The sequence below is a fragment of the Pecten maximus genome, chromosome 17 (genome assembly GCF_902652985.1).
Source record: "Pecten maximus chromosome 17, xPecMax1.1, whole genome shotgun sequence".
NCBI lineage: Eukaryota > Metazoa > Mollusca > Bivalvia > Pectinida > Pectinidae > Pecten > Pecten maximus.
In genome coordinates this window covers 30958702-30982188 of record NC_047031.1, presented here as the reverse complement: position 1 = coordinate 30982188, position 23487 = coordinate 30958702, and the positions used below count along the sequence as shown (strand labels likewise).

The window sequence follows — 23487 nt, the reverse complement described above, 5'->3', positions numbered from 1 at the left end:
TACCGTGGTTCGATAAAATCAGATTAATGTTACAATAGTTGTACTGTGCCAAGAAGGTACACGGTATACTACCAGGTGGATTTATTACAGTAATTGATTGCACTTTTATTTACAGTAATCCTGCACGGTATCAGTAACACATAAACAACATGTATTTTTATATATATTGTGAAATGATCTTACTAACAATGATAAATAAAAGGACAGTTCCATTCACTCCTGACGTGTATGTCTACTTCATGACAATTAATCATCCACTGAATAACAGAAGTCTTCCGGGTGTGTTTAAAGATAAGCAGGGCGATCTTTAGAAATTGGAGTGGTTACACGTCTTGATTTGATCGACACAAGCAGATGTTAGAACTGAAAACATGTATATATGTTATGGGCAATGGTGCATTATTTTTTTCTTTCTATAAATGGACCACTGCCAAAGTGGAGACCCTTGATTATATATCATCAAACTATGTCCTCAATGGATATTTGATAAGGATATAGAATACGTGTTTGTGTCCAAATATAATTATGATAGGATTAAGATCTAAGGGTCTTAATTAAAAGCGTCTAATGGATAAGACAGAATAATGACGAGGTAAATGTCAGCACAACTCGCATGGTAGTTTGAGCGTAAAGCTGATATTGTTTCAACGTTTTTATTTCACTTAATCACTTTAATTTTAATCAAATGAAAACATCGCATTCGTTCCAGAATTGATTAGATCAATGTGACAACGTCAATGTGAGCGTCACGTGTATGGTAGCCCAAAACATAAACCTGTTATTATTTGTTTTGCTAATTATTATTTAATTGGCGTTCTGGGAATTTCATCCATCACCATAAAAGATGATACAGAATGTTAAATGATGATATGGTATCTGCTCTGATTGTTTAAATTTATTGTTTATATTTACAGCTATCAGAGCCTGTTATCCGTATTCCACTATCTATATTGCCGCGGACGGCGATGCCAAGGACGAAAACATGACTAGCATTGCTATACAGGAAGCAAACGCGAAGCATATCAATCTTAAATTTGTACTGACCGGAAGTTGTCTCCTTAGAGAACGGTATCGCAGAGGTAATACGACGCGGTCATAATTACAAATCCTAACAAACACACAATTAATTAATTATTCATTGATTTATCTATCTGAGTTGATAGGCGGTTTATAGAGAAAACAAATATGTAGCTTTCTACTGGATTTAACATTATTGCCATTTTTATTACGCGGCCTGACCATTCGTCTTTCTTTCCCATTCGGTGGTGTCTGTATGGATAAGAATGAATTCTTAGATTATGTTTTCTTCGGGTAGGTCGTCAGAACCTATCTAGTGTCGTCCAGGTCTTCACACTAAAGTGTCTGTCATCTGCCCAATCAGTCGTTGATAATGACATCGAGTGCCTTTATCGCGTAAATAGGTAGTGAAGCTATATCAAAGCAAGTCAATACAGCCAGGGTAGAATGATATGGATGGAATAGATGATATGGGATCTTGTTTTGTTGGCGGGACAGAAAAAGGTGTGTAATGTTCAAATGAGATGGAGACGGTTATCCAAGGGTACTCTGGGAAAGAATCAAGACGAAAAGATTGAGTTGAGAGGAAAGAGTGGAGAGAGGTTATGATAAAGACACAAAAAGTTGTAAACTAGACAATATGTCAATGGCTTATATACAGACGGAATAATGTTTGCGCTCCGTGATGAACATGACATGCGATAGACTGTACTTCCTTGGTTCACCAAATTACCCTGGACAGCGTGAATCACTATTGAAACATAATGGGGAGTGGGTGCGACAATCCTAACAACTGGATGAAAACCACAATATATATTTTTTTGTTGTTGTTGCTTTTTTCAGATGTCCATATGCACCATAACAGAGGTCCATCAATCTTTTACGACCTTGCAACAAAAACAGAAAGGAATTCCAATCACTTAGACTTTAGAATGGTAGGTTATTTGCCTTTACATATTGTTTAGCCAACTTTAGATATCTTAGGACGGAAGAGTACGATTCTGGCGTTGAGAATAGTGTAGTAAGAAAGGTTAATAGCGTAGAGTTCAAAATTCTCTATGCAATGTAACATGAAATATAGCAATGCCAAATTAAGTAACTTTACCAAAAGAAGAAAAAGATTGAAAATGGTGTTTAATAACACCTGCCTTAAATACTCATAATTTTATTTTCATTGACAAAGACAATGTTTTATTGTTACAGAGGAACAGATTATACGCAGATTCAATTCCTAACACGGGTTCTCACACCGGAATTACTGTTGGTATTGTGATTGGTACTGTGGCTGTAGTCGCCGCTGTTATCGCTGAGGCAAACTAGAGGGCAAAAGCCTCAAGATTCCATGGAGAATATCTACTGACCTGAATGTCATCATAGTGCCGATAATCGGCAATTCTAAAAAAATTCCATCTGAACGGTCAATGCACTCACAAATTATGCCGCTTTTGATAAATTTGAGGAAATATTTGAAATATTTTCAGCGATGTCTGTATTATTTAAAAATGTTTTTACATTATACGTATATGGTTCTACCATTATATTGCGCATGGTAGAGTACTTTCTACTGTTTTGAGAACACTAAGATGGCTTTTTCTGTCGTACCAGTTTGATGTAAGGTAGGATAACAAAGTTTACCAAATAAAGTATACCAATTTACTTTCGTTTTCGTTATGATTGTATGGCTGATAGTTTGATATGGTTTAATTCCAGGCTATTGTCGCTTGTAGAGAAAAGGACAGCAGGTGTTAGTTGTGAAAGCTGGCATGATATAACCATTTGATAACAATTTTAATAGACAATATATCGAGTTGACTATAAGATTAGTATCCATTCATTCATTTATTATGTAATTCGAGAATGTGACTGACCACGGATTCGCCCTAGATTTTTATATTGGGTGTCGTCCATGAAGCAGAGGCGGTTCCCCCTCTGGAACAGCTGGTCTTTATATACATGTACCTTTTCAGAAGTCTGCATGCAAATATGTGTTTATTTTTATATTTTATTTTTATCTTTTGTCGATTTTTCGCATGTTAAACAATATAAAAGACGTATATGACAAAAACATACACACACATACTCTCGCACTTACATGCTGTTATCATCATCATCATCATCATCATCATCATCATCATCAATCTGTGTTCTTATAACAATCTATATAACTATAATATATAATATTTTATTTAAATATAATTATTTTTACTGGAAAGTTATAATGTATGACGTCCCGAAGGTGGTAAGACAATATGTGAAAACATAAAAGGTGAACGTATATCTTATCAAAAGGCTTCTTACGTAACAACAGTAGGGAGACGCTTAACGGCAGATACCCGTATATTATTGTCCTCCTGGTCAGATGACACGTACATATTGTATAAAAATGATGTGTAGGGTCTCCACGGATACGGCACGCTGTCGATATGAGTCCTGGATAGATGATGAATACGGCGGGATTAAATCAAACAAAAACTTAAATAAATCCTACTTCGAATCAAACACTTAACACTCAATGTAGTGTTCCACATAAATAACACTATGTACGGACAATCAACATATCCTACGTTTGGGAAAACACACCAGTTGAAATCTCCTTTAAAAAATCTATCAAGATACATGAGGTAAATGTCAAACTTTCCTGTGTGTTCTCTCTTCTTATAGCTTTACTGCCTAACACACAGACACTGCTCTTTCACTGGCCAACATCCGCTTTCTCTTGTGCTCATCACTCGCACTGATTGGTCAATGCAGGCTCCTCCGTCTCCTCTGGCCCACTGACCTTCATAAAGTGGTTCTTTTCTTTCTTACATTGGCTACATTGTAAGTGCCAGTTATTTTAGTATCGTGTTACGAAACAACATTATAACATACAAATCTACACGTAACCCTATGTCAATAAACACTGGCTTGTAACGACCTACTCAGTCTTTCAATTACATATATAAACTGTAATTTGATTTAACAAATAAAACGAAGCATGACGAGTATTTTCGCGCTAAAGATATTTGTTAAGAATTTTTGCAAATTTTTAATTTTCTCTGAAGTAAAATAAGTACTTAGCGACTTCATATCGAGAATGTTACATTGTCATGGGCCCAAAAACAAAAACAAAAACAAAAACAAACAAACAAACAAAGTAAAAACAAAAAGAAAAAACAAACCAAAACTCGCAAAAGGGAGTTATCCATATTTTAGAAACACTTTTTTGCACTTTGTGTTGTATTATGGTAACATTACAAGGAAGAAACCTACGTGGGGCAGTTGCCAGATGCTGACCGAAGACCGGTGGTTCCGGGTACTGCGGCTCCCCTCTACCTCACAAACTTCGTCCTTAAATGACCCTGGCTATTGATTAAAAACAAACAAACAAACAAACAGACAATGAACAGATAATCGAGCCTCTGACACCTACGTAAAAGGCAAGTGTGTAGCCACCCGACCGGGCCGACAAGTGATTAAGTTAATAAACAAATTTCTGTGAGGAAAATAAAGTCTGGTATGATACAATGGCCAAACAGAGGAGTTAATATGAGCTTTAGGCTTGATTTCCGATCCCAAATTATAAGAGATATATGCAAACTTGAATGAATATTAAAAAATATTGTTAAATTACATGTCAATAGATCACATCTGAAGAAAGTCCATATAGTATTGATATTGCAACATGTTGATAATTTCGTCGATGCTATGTCGAGCTTGGTTTATGTTATTTGGGTTAATTCCAACATGTTTAACACTTGTTTACCCGGGTGGCTTTATTGACAACTAAATAACACGTGCTGTAACACCGTTACCGGGTATCATCTAATTTATCACTCACAAATTTCGATTTGAATAACACCTGATTAAGTGGCACTCGGTTGATGTCAATGTCGTTTAGAAAACAAGTGAGGATAAGGATTTGTTTGTTTGAGTTAAACGGTCCATAGAAAGCCTATGGTCATGGTGATTCATTTACTACCTTAGCATGTAAAAACACGTGGGTGGCAAAAACAAAATCAGATAAAAAATATGCATGTAAAGAAGGAATGGAATTCTGAAACTTGGCGGGATTACCGATTACACAAACATAAATTGATATAGATAAAGGGGGATTTTCCGGGGCTAAATTATTTTATCGGTTTAGTCAAAGATCCTTATTGGACAGAGTCCGGTTTTCAGACATAGATAACTATGATAGATAGAACAGAAATTTTCCGGGGCTAAATCATTCGACAGGTTTAGACTTATATCCGTATTTGACAGAGTCCGGTTTAGACAGAGCCCACTGAATATCTATTTATTTGGTTAGGGAATATAATATTACTATATTGACAGCGAAATATGTCATTTATCAGATTATTAATTTCAACAGAATACAAACAAGTGGAGATAATCTTGCCCTGACGCGTTCACTATCTTACCCTGAATGTATAGGGCACTTATGATGCCTATGTATAAAGACAAAGTTCTTACAAAAAAAACCCAAACATGCAATTGGATCAACGTCAAGATACACAAAATCAAACCCAATAGAAGTCTGCAATGCAGCAGACATAGGTTTAGCTACGTTCACATGACTTATTGCAGGGAGTCATAAGACCACATAGTCTTATTATCCTTGTATGTTTCAAATGGTAACATGTTTCTATACAAATCTATATGGGGCAAAGAAGTAATTTAGTATTTGTTATTACAAATCTATATATATATATATATACATATGCATTTTTTTATCTTATTTTCAATTACCTACTTTTTTTATTAGAATAACTTTTTTTAACAACACTACTTACTTTTTTGATTTTATTGTTAACATTACAAATATTAAACATCCCGTTTCATCTGTCAAGACATCGTCAGAGAGGTGTAGCCAGAGAACGCCGACATATCAGAATTGTCAGATACGCTGGCCTACGTCGAATGAGTTATAGGTATGTTTTGTTAAGGTTAAAAGAGCGTCGAAGCTGGGATAGTCTGGAAACATTTGAGAGAAAAAAAATCGTAATTTGTAGGTAGGTTACGTGATCGTTCAAACACGATGTTTGTCAGATATAATCTACGTTGAGGTGTACCTTACGCACCCATAATTTATCACAATTGGTAGCACATACATACTGGCCTAAAATATTAAGTTTTCGAGAGGGGGTAAAAATATAATTAACATGAAATTATAAACTGTCCCCAAATGTCATAATCGAAACATATGCATTATGACGCCATTTTCAAACAATGAACTACAAGTAAACTGGTCTTTAATGCCAACAGATAAACCTCAAGCAGAAAAAGGTAAGCACGGATTTATATATTGGGACTGGCTTAGTCAGGAAGCAGAACCATAATCTTTGATAAAATGGACGAACGTTTAATCAATGATTGGTCGGGATAGGCTGTCAAATGGGACATAATGACATTACAAAGAACCTTTTTATGAATCATACATATGAAAAATAGACTGAAGATACAAGTACTCGTATGACGCCCTACCTACCAGGAAATGGTCATCGGGTATAGATTAATTGATATAAATCTCGGCTTGCTACTTACCTACTCTTCCTGTTGGCGATCTGTTGACTGCTGTCAATTTGTCCTTGGAAACATGTCCTAATATGCTCCTGATTATTGCGGGACTCAAAATCTCAACAATATATATAGTCTTGCAGAAAGCATGCCTAAAATTGTATCTTCAACTAGTATTTTGACCAATTAATACGTGTGCTATCCTTGTCAATCTAACATAATTAATTTAATATACATAGTGGTTACTTCTCTGACATTTTTTTCGTCTCCTATGATATTACCAGGATGTATTTTAATCGTTTTGTTATTCAAATTGGAATAATTTGCTTTGCTTTAATATAATACAAAAAAATGATTTAAATGATATTTAATGTAGGTAATTCGTTAAAGTTAGATGAAAGTAAGCTAGACATCAAAGAAAAAGAGAAAATTTCAATTTAGATCAATGCGAAATAAGTTTAATTTTATATTCTAAAGGCAAAACCTGGAAACGTCCTTCCAATCAATACATTATCTTTACTACTTTTCTGTGAAGTTCTTGTCTAGTTGTCCTATGCCACTGAGAGGGAAATCGATAAGGGTTTTAACCAATCGTTGTGACAGGGAAGTTCATAAGTTAAAACCCAGGTTCGTTATCTCCTTAGTTATTGACATAGGAATTCACCTGTCAAAAGGACAAAACAATTTGAAGTTTGATTTAATTGAGCACGGGCACCTGTAAATATTTCTACTTTTTATCTATGAGAGACATACCCGTTTTTCTCTATATAACCCATAGGGGACTTTCTATAGAAAGAATGTCTGTTTGAATCACCGCAGTGGACACCATATACCTCACGTATCATTGGATTAAATATTGACCCAAGTAGGAATATCATGAGCATTGCGTAAGCACTGTATTCTCTGCAAAATCAAGTCCGGGATACTTAGGCTTATTGGAGCACGCATTACGAATGAGCTAAGAGAATTTCTCCCTAGCAGAGTCGGTATTAGGTAGCAAGGGACATTCAACCTTGTAGAGTCTGTAGGAAACAGCCGTACCGGTACTACACCAGCACATTTAGAGTCGGAATATGTGAAAATCAACAAGGCGTTATAATACATGATGTCATTGTTCCTGCTGTGTCTCTGTTCATTTCTTGCTGTTGGAACTTTGGCGTTTAAGCCGACCATTGGTCAAGGAGATGACCCCTCTATGTACACTCACGAGAGTATTACTCTGGAGGGAGTGGAGAGGGCGGCCGCCAAGTTTCTGACATCTAGCGGTCAATTAAACACAGCAAAGACTGATCCTAAAGACATTTTCAAAGAATATTTCGGATCAGGTATGTATTGTACAACTGTCTGGTTTTTAGTCATTACGTCATTAATTAAAATACATATTCGACATTATAACTTATTTTTATAAAGTCATTCAGGGCATAGAGGAAGTAATATGTTCATTGTAATCAGACTTACCATCCAATAATGTCTAACTACAACGAACCGCAATTCATCATGGCACACATACAAAACATATATATATATATATTTACCAATCATTACATGCTAGTAATCTGGGTTTCTCTAACACTTTTCCCCAATAACCGATTTGTATTTTTTTAGGACAAGAACAAAGGGTTTACTTTACCTTAACTTAACCGATGACACCATTAAGGTATGGGTTTCCTAATATAGCTCAATTTAATGACACATATTCCGGCCTAGATTACGATTAAGTATATAAGTGCTGTTAACCAGGAGTAATTCCTTCTTGAGATGTGTGATCGACAGTTCTATGTATCTTATCTTTGAGATAATATATCTGGAACAAATCTGACACGGATAATGAAGTGATATTATAGCAAAGTATAGTACATATTTGCATGAAGTGTCATGATCGAGATACGATGTACCCTTGATCACAGCTAATACAACAATGAATATGAAAACAAACGAAATATTATGACACATTTAGATAAAACCATACCTATTTACTGAATGCAGGGAAAGACGGTTACTAAAATTCGGATATTGTATATAATTTCTGAAACGACAGATCATGATTCTTTAGTTGTAATACCGCCAAGGATTATAATGTTTGCTAATTGCAAGATTATGTACAGTTGTAAACGGAATCTTTATAAAAGGGAATTCCGAAGATTCTATAAACCATGGTACATTTATACAGAAGATACCTTCACACAGAAATCATTGAAAAGGTGAAAAAAGTACCACTTATTTCGGAATAGTCTTTTTCTTCTTCTTTTAATTTTTGTTTATATGTTCCTATTTTATTTTATTTCCACAGCAAAACAGTCTAGGTCACATTATAACACGACCTAAGAGGCCAACGTTTTTTACCACTCTAATTTAAGCGAAGTTGAATACGATCTGATATGTCAACCTAGTAACATTGCTTAGTTGGACATATCAAAATAAGTTACCTTTTGATAGCGCGATTCTGACATATTATTACACAGAAAAAGCACTGTTATTCTGCTGCTAAAACAGATATGTGTTACCACCTTAAAATCGAAATTGATAAAATATCAATTATCATTGTCGATATGTTTTACGATTTCTTTCGTGTTGTTTTAAGATTTGCACACTTTTATATAGTTTTAATCTGATGTAATAAGTCGAATTGATCTGCAATTTTTGTTACACATAATATTATAATAATATAATATTACAGATACAAACAGTTACAAAGAATACCAAAAAAGAGGTAAGGAGTTCGCGGCAGCCGTAATGAAGGTCTACAGAACATACCATACCAACCCGGAATACACCGTCAACTCTGAGAGGATAGCGGAAGGTTTGTGGATATGTTGTGTTTTCTATTTAGATGTCTTTCTGATTGGTACACACAATTGCGTGGTACGCAAATTTGTTTACATGTACCATGTTTTTGTAGTTAAATAATTAGTTTATATTGTGAACATTTGTTTGGTTAAGGACTCAAATGGTCTCTCTTTAATTGCAGTTACACAATGAATTTTATTATGAATCACTGGCAATAAAATATTCGAATGGTCTCCCTTAAATTACACATGTGGAATCAGATGATATTATGAGTCACAGTCGATAAAGTACATAACTTTAACGGTCTCTCTAAAGTGATATTGATACATTAAGTTGATTTTATGAAATACTGTTGATAAAGAGTTCCATTTCCCCCTAAAATTACAGTTATACAATAAGTTGATATAATGAGTCACAGTCGATAAAGTACATGCTTTTAATGGTCTTTCTAAAATCATATTTATACAATCAGTTGATATTATGAACCACTATTGAGTATTTGAATGGTATTCCGTTTATTCTCTATAGTTCTGGTATCGAGGTATTAATTGAAGTAATAAACGTGTTTCATTATAACGCAGTAAATGAATTAATCCTCAGTTAACTTTGTGTTAAAATAATCAAAACTTTTCTTGCTCTTCAATCAATGCATACATTAAAAGCAGCAAACCACCATTGACGAAACCTTAACGTTAGGATATCCCGTATATTAAATAAAAACTAAAATTAACAAATGGCATAACCTTCCTTATAAACGCTAATTATTTTATCGTACAACGCTTGTATGAAACGGGTTATAAAGCAATATATATAAGACTGGCAAAAGCTTGGCCAACGTTTGGAGTGGATTCGATTAAAATTGAGATCATGTTTATTGTATACAAGTATTTTTATGTAAATCGACTTTTTTCTCATTGCACAGCTGACAGTCTTGTCCAGGCAACGCGATTAGAGATAGCGTCCATCCTATCATCAGGACCGTTAAATGATGCGAAGATGAACATTATGGTGGATAAAGTGGGGAAGTGTTTAATGATCATCCAGTCCTTCTACAGTAACACGAACTGGATAGAGATGATGGTGAATGGTGGAGAGACCTACCTAAATTTCGGTGAGTGTACATGCAATGATATATAGAGATCAGAGGGGTATTTTTAGATGGTGTTTCATCGGACATCAATTCTTATTTTCTCCAAAATTGTGTCTCTTTGTTATATTATAAACAGCATATCGTATTGTTATCATACTTGTAATAAGTTTAAATTGTGTCTCTTTGTTATACTATAAACAGCATATTCTATTATTATACAGTGCTGGTAACAAGTTGAAATTGTTCCTCTATGTTATTATTAACGTCATTTGGATCCACTTGTTCAAACCTGATTATGTGTATCAGCAGGTAGGAAGAGACTAATTAGTGGTATGGTTTTTTAAAAAAATGTGGAAATGGTTTTACCCGACAGGATTTTTTGCAGAATCTTAAAATTGTTGTTAAGCTGTTAATTTTTACCAATGTTCGAAAAGCTTGGCTCTAATCTTGTTCTCTGTGTTATGTTTAAGTTTTCTGCAAAAATTTGCAATTATTTATAATAGTAATACTTACATTATTAGTTATTTAGTAGACCATTACACGCTAGGATATCGTATAACCTGTAGCATTGTATGTTTTTGTTTTTCATACTGTAAGTCTGACATATCAACTTATATTAATCACGCGTGTTGGCCCGCATGGAGAAAAACCACGTGGTTGGTCAGTGATCGTTAACATTTTCAACTTCGATCGAGGAATCGAACCCCGACCGTCCGAGAAATAAGATAATATACTGCATAATACTTTGAATCAAGCACCTGTGCTAGAGTTCATTATATATGTTATCTTATATCGTAATTTGATATAGTTTTTACATGTAGTAATACATTTGTGTCATCATTAGATTAATATGTACTCGAAAAAGAAGGTATAACAACACCTACGAAACGCGTCCAGCAGTAATGTTAAAATATCAAGCGATTTAAGGGCAACTATCCGTCGTCATAAATGTCAGCCGTGTTTGGATGCTTGTTGATTGTCCAGTGATTACATTGTCACTACACTAGTTCTCAATTTAAGAATTTGACTTTATCTGGATTTGACCTAGATTTGTATGGTGGATGTCATCGATGAAGCAGAGACGCTCACTCTTTAATATTTACATTTACACTGCAGCCCCACTATATAACTTTATCAAGCTCACTTGGAAGTTATGAGTCCATAACTTCCAAGTCTTTATTATGACGTCATTAATATAGTGACGTCATAATTGTCACGTCGGCGATAACGAAAGATGGCTGTTGAAAAGGCTGTTCCGTCTTTGACGATAATAATTTGTTCATTCATTGTCGGAGCAAACTTCCTGGATATAGTCTTTAAAAAAACGTTGTCAAATGTAAATATAAGCATTGAACTGCTTTCAGTTGGAAGTTATGGGCTGATGAATGCCAACTGGACAAAGGCAAATTCAACATGAAGCGCTAGCTAGCGCTTCATGAAATTTGCCTTTGTCCAGTTGGCATTCATCAGCCCATAACTTCCAACAGAAAGCAGTTCAATGCTTAAGAAACACCTGGTTTGATAATGCTATACTGGAATTTGAAACGCATGTTATCTTATATCTTATTGGTATTTGTTTCATAGACTTAGGTATTTTGTTATTTTAAAAATGCCATGTTTATGGAGCAAGATGAATAGAAAGTAAGATTAAATCGAGTCTTGATGTAAAAAAAAAATCAAGAGATACTTTTACATAATTCATGATTTGTGCAATATCCGTAGACATTGTTTCTTCACTCTTTTTACAAAGGAACTCTCTCCGCCTTTAATTTGAAAGTTACCAAGTAGACAATTAAAACGCCAGGATATCGTATAACTTGTAGCATCTTTTCGTTGTTCAACCTGTGAGTAAATGATGCTGCATAACATATTTGTGTTGAAATGTAAAATATCCATAAACAGTGTTTCTGTACTTTTTTCCAAAGGAACTCTTGACGCCTTTAATGTGAAAGTTGCCGCACCAGGTACTGTGACCTGCCGTAACTGTGACGATACCGTGGCTAGGTAAGTCGTTTGGTTGATATTTACGTCTTAAATTCTCAATCTTCCTTTGTCCCTATTGAGAGCAGGACGGCATTGAAAGGCGTGTTGTCCGTCTCTAGGTCCATCATTACGTTTAGTTACTGTTCTCAACTTCTAATATGAAATAACAACCTTTTCATTATTAAGTATGATAAGAACGGACCAATTATCAGACAATAACAGACACTTGTTTATACTGCTCATTGATTAAATGTAGATTGCTAGGTGATGTAAAAGCTAAATGAATTAATAACAGCTAAGATAAGCTATCAGTTCTATTTCAAAATCTGTCGTTTGAATAGTATTGACACTCAGATATAATTACATGTGTCAGTATTGACCAGAAAATTCTTCTGTATTAATATGATTACTGTATAGTTGGCTGTTTTTGGTTGAGATTTGGTTTCGCTAACTTTGGGGCCAATTGATTATAGCCCGTTAATGAATACCCTTCGTAATATTAACATACACAAAGCAATTCATACAAACGTTACTGCAGAATATTTACAAATCGGTGTTGTGCGAAACTTAATACATACGAATAAGTTCCGACTTGGACAACTTCGAAATATTTTCGCCTGGAAGTTTATAACTATACAGTAATATATATGCCTTTCCTTAGTCTTTATCGCGTGATAGACAATCTAGATTTCCAACCTTTGAATTCTGGCACTTATCAAACAAGCAAAAATAACTCTATGACGTAGTTTGGTATAACCTACACTAAACTATGTTGTTTAATTTTAACATTGAACATATTTGCAATCGGTGTATTTGTGCTGGATTCATTATGTGTTTTTAGATAATTTATTATGAATTTGTGCTCTGTTTATAATGCACTTGTGCATGGTCCATTCATTATGTATTTGTGTTCGGAACATAACGTATTTGTGCTGGGTTGATTTTGTATTTATGCACGGTTCATTTTGTATTTGTCTTGAGTTCATTGTCGATTTGTATTCGGTTCATTATGACTATTTGCTAGGTTCATAATTGCATTGTGTGCTAATATATGCAAGAGACGACACAGTCAATGTAAATTTGTTTACATTACACCTTCCATGTATTATTTTTGTAGTTCCTGTAACAACAACTTGCTGGTCCACGACCGTTTGACCAGTGGCTATCTGTATGGTCAACTGCACTATCCGAAACCAACAGGTGAGTCTGTTTGGTGTCAAAATATATATCATTATAATAAATGGCATCGATATATCAATTTCCTTTCATGTGAGATTGCAAAATAGTTTCTGTAACACTTTTAGCGGTTGCGGAATAATTGCTAATATTTTTGATTCTCACGATACGTGGTCATCATTACACGGACGCCATCACATCATCATTTAATGTCACTTAGTGTTGCCTTAGCAACCACAAAAACCTCCCTGTGTAACCAATACCTGTACGGCCGTAGGTTAACTTTACATCTTACCAGTATTTAAAGTAAGGATATCCTTTAATAATTATATAATAGATTAAACCGGCAATATTTAAAAAATCAAAACGTGACCCTCGATTTATATCCTTAGAACTCTAGACCTATCATATTCATTAAGGGGCATCTAAACAGCAAATCCAGCCAAAACTGTTGCTATTTTACAAGGCTATACATCCCTACTGGGGTGCAATTTAATAGAAGTAACTTGATAAAACTTTGATATGCATCATGTCAAACTGTGGGCCTTGCTGTTGACATTTAATTTGTTCAGTAGTTCGTACATTTCAAGAAAACATGAGAAAAATGCATGTTTCAGGGGGACATGATTCACACATTTGTATCGCATTTATTGTGCAAAACAGTCATGGCGTTTTGTTAACAAGGGTCTAAAGCACAAAATAGGAGCATTGGTTTGACTAGGTTGGAATTTATGATATGTATTAACACTGATTTTATTTAGACCTTGAAATGCAAACGGCGGTTATGAGTAATATCACACAATCATGGCATATAAAAAGGTATTTCAAACGTCAAAAATGCTCATATTAGATACTATAGAGAAACTCTAGACATGGTAGGAAGACTGTTTTTAGGACCGTTCATCCGTTGAGTTTGGGGTAAAAGATATATATTTCTGAAAAAGGCCCAAAACTCATCAGTTTGACAATTTGTCTTAAATAGTCCATTCTTACTATAATCAGATGTTTTTAAAAGTATGATATAGGAGCATTTTCAATGGCTGAAATGCCTCCCTTTATGCCATATTTGTGTAATATCGTCCACAGCCGCCATTTGCATTTCAAGGTCAAAACAAAATATGTGTTTATACGTACATAAAGTCAAATCCGGTCAAACAAATGCTCCTACCCTGTGCTATGGACACTTGTGAGCATGACAGCTGGGCTATTTTTCAGGTTTGGTTATTTTTGTGACTTAGAATTATTCCATGCTACAACTTACCACAAAGTAACTCTATAGAAGAAATTGTTAGCATCTACATCAAATTATTTGTGATTTTAAGACACTACATGTCCACAAAAACATTTTGGTATATAACATGACTATTTTTGTGCAAATTTTAAGATATTTATTCGTGTTTGAAATTCAACATTATTCTGCTATATAGATGATCCTTAACTGATCCTTCTCGACCAAGATTTTATTTTTACTGTAAAAATCGACTGAACATATTTTACGTCAGCAAGAACATAAGAACAAACTTTAAAGTTGTCCATTCCGTTTTTTCAAATTCTCAAAATCATTGATCATGAAAATTAACATATTGGTGTTTTTTTGTTAATATTTTTAGTGTCCTTGTGTAAATAAAGATATTTAGGAATAAAAGTGTCATAATCGGATGGTTTAGGAGTATCTGATTACATTGTTACCTTAATTTTATCGGTACATATCAATTCATTTTGATTTCCTCGACTTCCGTTCAGGATGGCCACACATACATCTATACTGTCACGTACCCGTTAGGGAATAATCACAGAATATAGTAGTGGCATTCAGCTACAAAATTATTTATTTATAAATACAATCTGAAAAAAAGTCTAGTCCAGAAATAATTCAAATCGTATTAAAACATTTATAAGATTACGTTAATTTCATAAAGCCTTCACAAAGTTTGGCGAGCTCTAAAGCTTGGCATTCTTTGCCTTTCTAAATATTATAAGGCTGAGAGATTGCTTAAAAGCAGGGGAGTCTTTTTGGTATCAAAGATAAACACTAGACTGCTTTGATAATTTAATATGAGCAAAAACTCACGTTTCGATGACGAATTTTACATTTCGCCCTACTTTGCAAAGGATTCACAGTTGCTTCTGAACTAGAAAAACATCACATATATATATATATTGTCATATAAATTCTAACTATTTCTGAATTTGATATAGTACTTGTCTCAGTCAGATTATTCTAACAAGTACGTGATTTTGCAGCTTAAAATGCAATAAACTTCCGTGATCATGGTGCCCCAACAAGTCTTGAAAAGACCATTTTCTAACTGGTACACGACATTTATCTAACCATCAAGACACCCGAATGTATGTATTGACATTGTAGATTCTTAAAGTATAATGCATACACATTGAATATGAAGGAACGCGTATATGGATGTTTGCAAGAAATAGCATTGCTGTGAGAAACATCAGCAAAATAAAAACAAGGTTATATTCGTTGTTTTGTTTTTACAACATCATTTTAAATTTGGTAACTTACTTGTAATTCCCATTCTGGCGATAACAAATATATGATGAATTATCTTTTAACATAATTATCAGCCGATCCTCTCGCTACTGAGGGTAAATGTAGTCACGGTGGAGTGAATGACTTCGGGAAGAACACAGCAGCAACTGGAGGGATAAACAAGGAGACTCCGGATTGGACCTGGTCTCCGCACGCGCATCTACACAACATTTCCGGACTGACGGCGGTCAGAGCGACGGAAGCGTTCTTCATTGACGCCAGTATGCTTTACTTATATACCTGTGTTATTTGATTTATATTATTTAGACTTTTTTCCAAAAGTTATTTTCAAATGTATACACTACTTCACATGAGTTATATTTTAAAACAAAAAAAAACAAAAAGCAAAAAACAAAAAAAAAACAAACAAAAAAGCATAGAAAAAAAGCAGCATTTCAAAAATTATTTTTATCTATTTCATATAATTCAAACTCATGAATTAAGTCAGGAATCAATCCTGGAAACCTTTCTAAGACAATTAAGGATACACTACTAATGATTCATAGTGATTATCATTCTATATGATACTTAATTATACATGATAGCTATTTGTAATTATTGTTTTTATAGAACTGGATATCATCGTTACGAATAATATATGCCAGGATAAGAATAGCCTTTATTTTCATCCCACATATTACCAATGATACTTGCTAAGTATATGATTACTTTTCAAAAAGATGTAAAATGTATTAATTTGTATTTTTTGTGCTGTTTAAAGCGACAGGTTTTCTTAGAGGGGTTAACACGGCGATCATGAAGAACATATTCAAATTAAAAAGAGTGACTCATGAACTGACAATGGGTTTTGTTATTGACGTCACTGGATCGATGGCCAACGATATCAGGTCTGTCAAAGAAACTTTAATCGGCAAGTTGTCAGCAGCTATTGGAACACAGAACGAGCCGACCAAGTATGTCCTGTCGACCTTCAGTGATCCAGGTAGGTAATACATACAATGTACATATGTTATCATATTCGGTAGCCGTGACCGGTAATGCGTTGACGGTATACTGAGGTCGTGATCAGTGCAGCCAACTGGGAGCTTCAGATCATTTTCTCCAGAACATGGGTTCGAAATACACTTGCAGAAAGGGGTGGATTTCTGTCGGGTAGTGGTTTACACTACCAATATAAATACGTTTATCATGGACCGTATTAAAAACAAATGGAAAACAGAAAAAAAGCAAAAATAAAAATAGGCATCAGCAAGTTTTCATATGTGTGTAATATTAGAGCTTATAGTATCTATAACGTCAGATAAGTCGGACATTGTTTGTGATTTTATCAAACAGTTACTGTGTGCGTCAACGCAAACGTAACTACATGTACAATCAATTAACTAGGGCACGTTGTGAATGAGATATAGGGGAGCAATATGGCACACCAATTAACCAGATGTTCAGGAAGGTTAAGCGTCTTCTGCCTTTACCAACCTTGTAAATGTAGATCGTAGTTTTTTTTTTCTTTTTTTATTTAGAATATGGTTATGTTTTAATTGTGTTATTCCCTGTTGTTTTAAGAACTTATTGTATATTGTAGCAAACCTGACCACGGTCAACGCAACAGCCGACGGTAACGAGATGATACGGTGGATAGAAAGGCTGACAGTAGATGGGGGAGGTGACTGTCCCGAATTTGCCCTGTCTGGAGTACGAGCTGGTAAGTCTTACAACATAGTATATTACCACTGACCTATCAATGGAAATAGCAAACTTATAATTACTTAATTAGAGAAAACGCAAAATGAAACATTAATGTTAGAAAAAGATCTATTGGAAAGTAATGAAAGAATGGAATAGAATTTTGTATCTATATTTCAAAGATACCTGATAATAATATCAATTAAAATTCCAATATAAACATGAGACTATTATATGTAGTGATATTTATATAGTAATATTATATACTTCATAGCTATTAATGCATCCGATCCATATTCTAAAATCTACATCGCTACGGATGCTGACGCCAAGGATGAGAATATGACGGACTTGGCTATAAAAGAAGCTACTGCGAAACATATCACACTGGAGTTCATACTTACAGGCAATTGTTCTGGATCTAGTCGACGTCGTAGAGGTATGCCGTCTTTTTGTGTGTCGAACAACTTTGACTTTTGTTTTTTGTGAAAATGTATACAATTTCTTATCCAAGAGAGTTTAATCTCTGTGTAAGGGGCCGCGGTGGCCGAGTGGTTAAGGTGTCCCGACACTTTAACACTAGCCCTCCACCTCTGGGTTGCGAGTTCGAAGCCTATGTGGGGCAGTTGCCAGGTGCTGACCGAAGGCCGGTGGTTTTTCTCCAGGTACTCCGGCTTTCCTCCACCTCGAAAACCTGGCACGTCCTTAAATGACCCTGGCTGTTAATAGGACGTTTAACAAAATCAAACATCTAATTTCTGTGTTAAATCTCATCATATCGCAAGCGAAAACAAATGTACTTCCTCCATAATCTAGGTTTTCTCCTGTGTTTTAATATTTGCTATATCGAAGATATATTTATATATTTTACACATCGACACATTTATTTATCAAATGTAACAGGACGGGATTCTTATTATCGTAAGGCAAAAGATATATAAATAAATATGTCAATTTATGAAATATATCAATACATCAAGATAGCATGCGCGTGTGTCTCATGAATATTGATATATTTCATACATTGACATATTTATTTATATATCCTTTGCCCTTACGATTATAATAATAATCCCGTCTAGTTACATTTACAACTGTTAATTTTCAATCGTTATTTATCTTTTTATTATTATATCATATTTTTGCCAATATTTCATTTAGTTGACAATCTACTTAGAGCTTTTCTTGAATTTTAGATCGGTAAAAATTTTGCTTAAATTCTGTAATACTTACCTATGGAAGAGTTCAATATAAGGTAAGGATCGTGATGAAACTGAGGTCGGTTCGAACTTTATATATTGATGGTAAGTTGACTTTTATAATGTTATATAACAGAATATACCAAAATGGTAACATTTTTCATTTGACTTCATCCTATTAATCAATTAATTAACAGTATAATTTTATGTTAAACTCAGACGTACTGCAGCCACAAACAAGAGGTTCAGCCTTCGAGACCCTTGCTCTTAGTACTAATGGTAGTGTTCACCTTATAGACCACACTGACGTCACCGCTGTCCTAGATACTATACTTGAGGTAGGTATACACATACATATATGCATACAGACAGTGACATATTGATAGTATAACTTATGTCGATTTTAACCGGAGGCTACCGATCTTTCTTTCTCGACAGAATAGGTGGGTGGAATATGATGACCTAACATTCAACGTCAGTAGATAATATAGAAAGGATGGACGATTTTCAATAAATAAATGTCATGTTTCGGTTTAGTCGGTTTGTGTATTCATTTAGAAAGCAAAAATCAGAACTCTCGGTATTTTTGTCTATTTTTATTTTTAAATCAGGCGAATTTAATTTAAAAAGTGATCAATTAATTCAGTTAATAATATAATATTTGTTTAAAGAAACACTTTTGTAACAAGCTATTTAAAAAGTTACATTTGCCTAATGCTGAGGGTACTTTTGTGTTTGCCATTGGTATCTATAAATGAAGAGTTGTTCCCCTTTAATTTAAATCATAAAATAACATTAGTTTGTGCATGTGATCATTATCCCAACCAAATAAAGTGTTTCATACAATTGTACCTATATACCAATATCTCTTGTTTCCATCGGGTATACATTATGCTATTTAAGAATTAAGTATTATACATCTAACGCAAGAGTTACGCGAAAATAAAAACGCAACTATTGAAAGGTCACAATCTACTGCCACCTATACCTTGTGTAAGTTGTCATTAGGGAACCATCGTTATACAGGTATACCATGCTCCTTTTAACGTAACGATCACATTAGTAACATTTATACATTAACAGAAAGATTTCCCGTCCTCCGAAGCCATTATTGACTACTTTGTCCGGACAACCTCAGACAACGACACCATGGATATAATTGTGGACAGTGACGCAGCCGTCCTCGTTATCACCATCAAAGGACCGTACGTTTTGTCTCAGGCGTTACTGGCTCTACCTAATGGTAAACTCTCTATTTGTCCTACATCTATATAATTACAAAATGAATGCTACCAAATGGTAAACTCTCTATTTTTCCTATATATTTATACCATTACTACTACCTAATGGTAAACTCTCTATTTGTCCTACATCTATATAATTACAAAATGAATGCTACCAAATGGTAAACTCTCTATTTTTCCTATATATTTATACCATTACTACTACCTAATGGTAAACTCTCTATTTGTCCTACATCTATATAATTACAAAATGAATGCTACCAAATAGTAAACTCTCTATTTTTCCTATATATTTATACCATTACTACTACCTAATGGTAAACTCTCTATTTGTCCTACATCTATATAATTATAAAATGAATGCTACCAAATGGTAAACTCTCTATTTTTCCTATATATTTATACCATTACTACTACCTAATGGTAAACTCTCTATTTGTCCTACATCTATATAATTATAAAATGAATGCTACCAAATGGTAAACTCTCTATTTTTCCTATATATTTATACCATTACTACTACCTAATGGTAAACTCTCTATTTGTCCTACATCTATATAATTATAAAATGAATGCTACCAAATGGTAAACTCTCTATTTTTCCTATATATTTATACCATTACTACTACCTAATGGTAAACTCTCTATTTGTCCTACATCTATATAATTATAAAATGAATGCTACCAAATGGTTAACATTCTATTTGTCTAATATAATCATACAATTACTTACTACCCAATGGTAAACATTCTATTTGTCCTACATCTATATAATTATACAATTACTACTGCTCAATAGTAAACATTCTATTTGTCCTACATCTATATATTTATACAATTACTACTGCTCAATGGTAAACATTCTATTTGTCCTACATCTATATATTTATACAATTACTACTGCTCAATGGTAAACATTCTATTTGTCCTATATATTTATACAATTACTACTACTCAATGGTAAACACTCTATTTGTCCTATATAATCATACAATTGCTGCTACCTAATGGTAAACTCTCCATTTGTACTATATAATCATACAATTGCTGCTACCTAATGGTAAACACTATATTTGTCCTATATAATCATACAATTACTACTACTCAATGGTAAACACACTATTTGTCTTATATTATTATGCAATTACTTACTACCCAATGGTAAACACTCTATTTGTCCTATATAATTATACAATTACTACTACCCAATGGTAAACACTCTATTTTTCCTATATAATTATACAATTACTACTACCCAATGGTAAACACTCTATTTGTCTTATATGATTATACAATTACTTACTACTCAATGGTAAACACTCTATTTGTCCTATATAATCATACAATTGCTGCTACCTAATGGTAAACTCTCCATTTGTACTATATAATTATACAATTACTTCTACCCAATGGTAAACACATATTTGTCTTATATAATTATACAATTACTACTACTCAATGGTAAACACTATATTTGTCTTATATACTTATACAATTACTACTATCCAATGGTAAACACTCTATTTGTCCTATATAATTATACAATTACTACTACTCAATGGTAAACACTGTATTTGTCTTATATTATTATACAATTACTACTACCCAATGATAAACACTCTATATGTCCTATATAATTATACAATTACTACTACTCAATGGTAAACACTATATTTGCCCTATATAATTACACAATTACTACTACTTCCAAATGGTTAACATTCAATTATAATATGAATGAAGGCAAAGCCTTGGAAGAGCACAGCTAATCTAATTGTCACTTGTATACGTGTATATATATCTGTTTATGTAATATATATGTAAATTTTTTCATTATATTAGCAGATTTATGAAAATCACAAGGCCATGATAAGTCATCAAAAGGCCTTATATAAAAAGAATTATACAGAATTATATATCTCATCTTTCTCGCTTTATCAATAACATCTTTCAATTTATGGAGTAGTGTTCAAGTAATTAAATAATATCAGTAACCAGTGTTCAGTGAGACATTGAGATAGGGTGAAAACTGAACTTTAATGAAAATTCTCAAAATTCAGTTTTGAGGCCAAAATATGTGAATCTGTAAAGACATTTAAGTTTCAATTAGATTAATATTGCTTTTATAACACAGTTTAAAGTGAATCTGAACATAACTTCACAAAATTCCGTTAGTATTTTTATTTTACCCAAAAATAGGTGAACCTGGAAAAAAATCCTCTAAATGATGGATAGGTGCGCGTGCATGTACAGTATAGGAGCATGTACAACAGTATGATTGTATCAGTACCCTCACCAGTTTCAATTCAATCTGACAGCATACAACTCAATAACACTGTCAAATGTGGACTTTAAACAAATATTGACGCCACTGCTATTAAATATTTGTAGTGATGGTTGTAAACTCGCTTTTATTTAATAAATTAATTGAACAAATTAAATAAGGCCAAAAAGTGTGATTTCTGTATATGAATTAAATAATTATTTCTATAACCCATCCCTATAGGGTAACAGAACAGGACACCCTGTGGTAAAAAAAAAAAAAAAAAAATCTAATATTTTGAAAAGTACCTTAATCAAGTCTCTTTCATCCATGAAGGATAAGTTTGATTTCTTCATATCTGGAAGTTTAGAAGTTTCGTCAATTTTACGCTTTTTGGTCCCACTACTCAGGCCACTGTGGATCAGTCATAGTGCCAATATATATATATATACATATATATATTTAATCGATTCACAAGGTTTCTACAAGTTTTATTCTATATATATGTATATACACATGTACATAAATATATAAACATATATACTATTGCACAGATATCCCATTCTGATACTTCTATTATATAATTTCTGTTTTTGCATTGAGTTAACTAAATAACACGGGTCCCCTCATCTTAAAAAAAAAACTACAGACCCAAGGTGCATTAAATTATATCAATTTTAAAGGACTTGAATTGAAGATCCTTTTACCATGTGTAATATTTGATTCTACCATATATTTGGAATGGAAATTCGAATATAGAACATTTTGAACTGTTATTCAGTCACTTCAACTCATTTTTGGGCAAAACGGCTTTGAACCGAGGACATGTACTTATAACATATGATTTGAAGATCTGTTTATAGAGAACTTTTAAAAGAAATTCACTTAACAGTTAACATTGTGCGCTTTACAAAAATGAAATATGAATCAACTTTGGGATTACATCAGTATATAATTATAATGTTCTGTCAATTTTGTAATATCTGGTTGAAAGTTTAAATTTAGTTATTTATATCAAAGTTTTTCGAGTTGTC

The 23487-nt window shown here is 33.5% G+C and overlaps 2 protein-coding genes across 2 annotated transcripts; both read left to right on the top strand.

Annotated features, from left to right (window-relative positions):
* Positions 1-913: 913 nt before the first annotated feature.
* On the top strand, positions 914-2673 carry LOC117315554. Its single transcript, XM_033869796.1, has 3 exons — positions 914-1079; positions 1861-1952; positions 2221-2673. Exons 1-3 carry the CDS (start codon positions 983-985, stop codon positions 2335-2337), a joined length of 306 nt encoding a protein of 101 aa, XP_033725687.1. The 5' UTR covers positions 914-982; the 3' UTR covers positions 2338-2673.
* Positions 2674-7287: 4614 nt separating this feature from the next.
* LOC117315305 (von Willebrand factor A domain-containing protein 7-like) lies at positions 7288-20221 on the top strand. Its single transcript, XM_033869453.1, has 11 exons — positions 7288-7841; positions 9194-9316; positions 10226-10414; positions 12319-12397; positions 13494-13576; positions 16139-16324; positions 16825-17046; positions 17647-17766; positions 18022-18186; positions 19166-19284; positions 20030-20221. Exons 1-11 carry the CDS (start codon positions 7619-7621, stop codon positions 20219-20221), a joined length of 1701 nt encoding a protein of 566 aa, XP_033725344.1. The 5' UTR covers positions 7288-7618.
* Positions 20222-23487: the final 3266 nt, after the last annotated feature.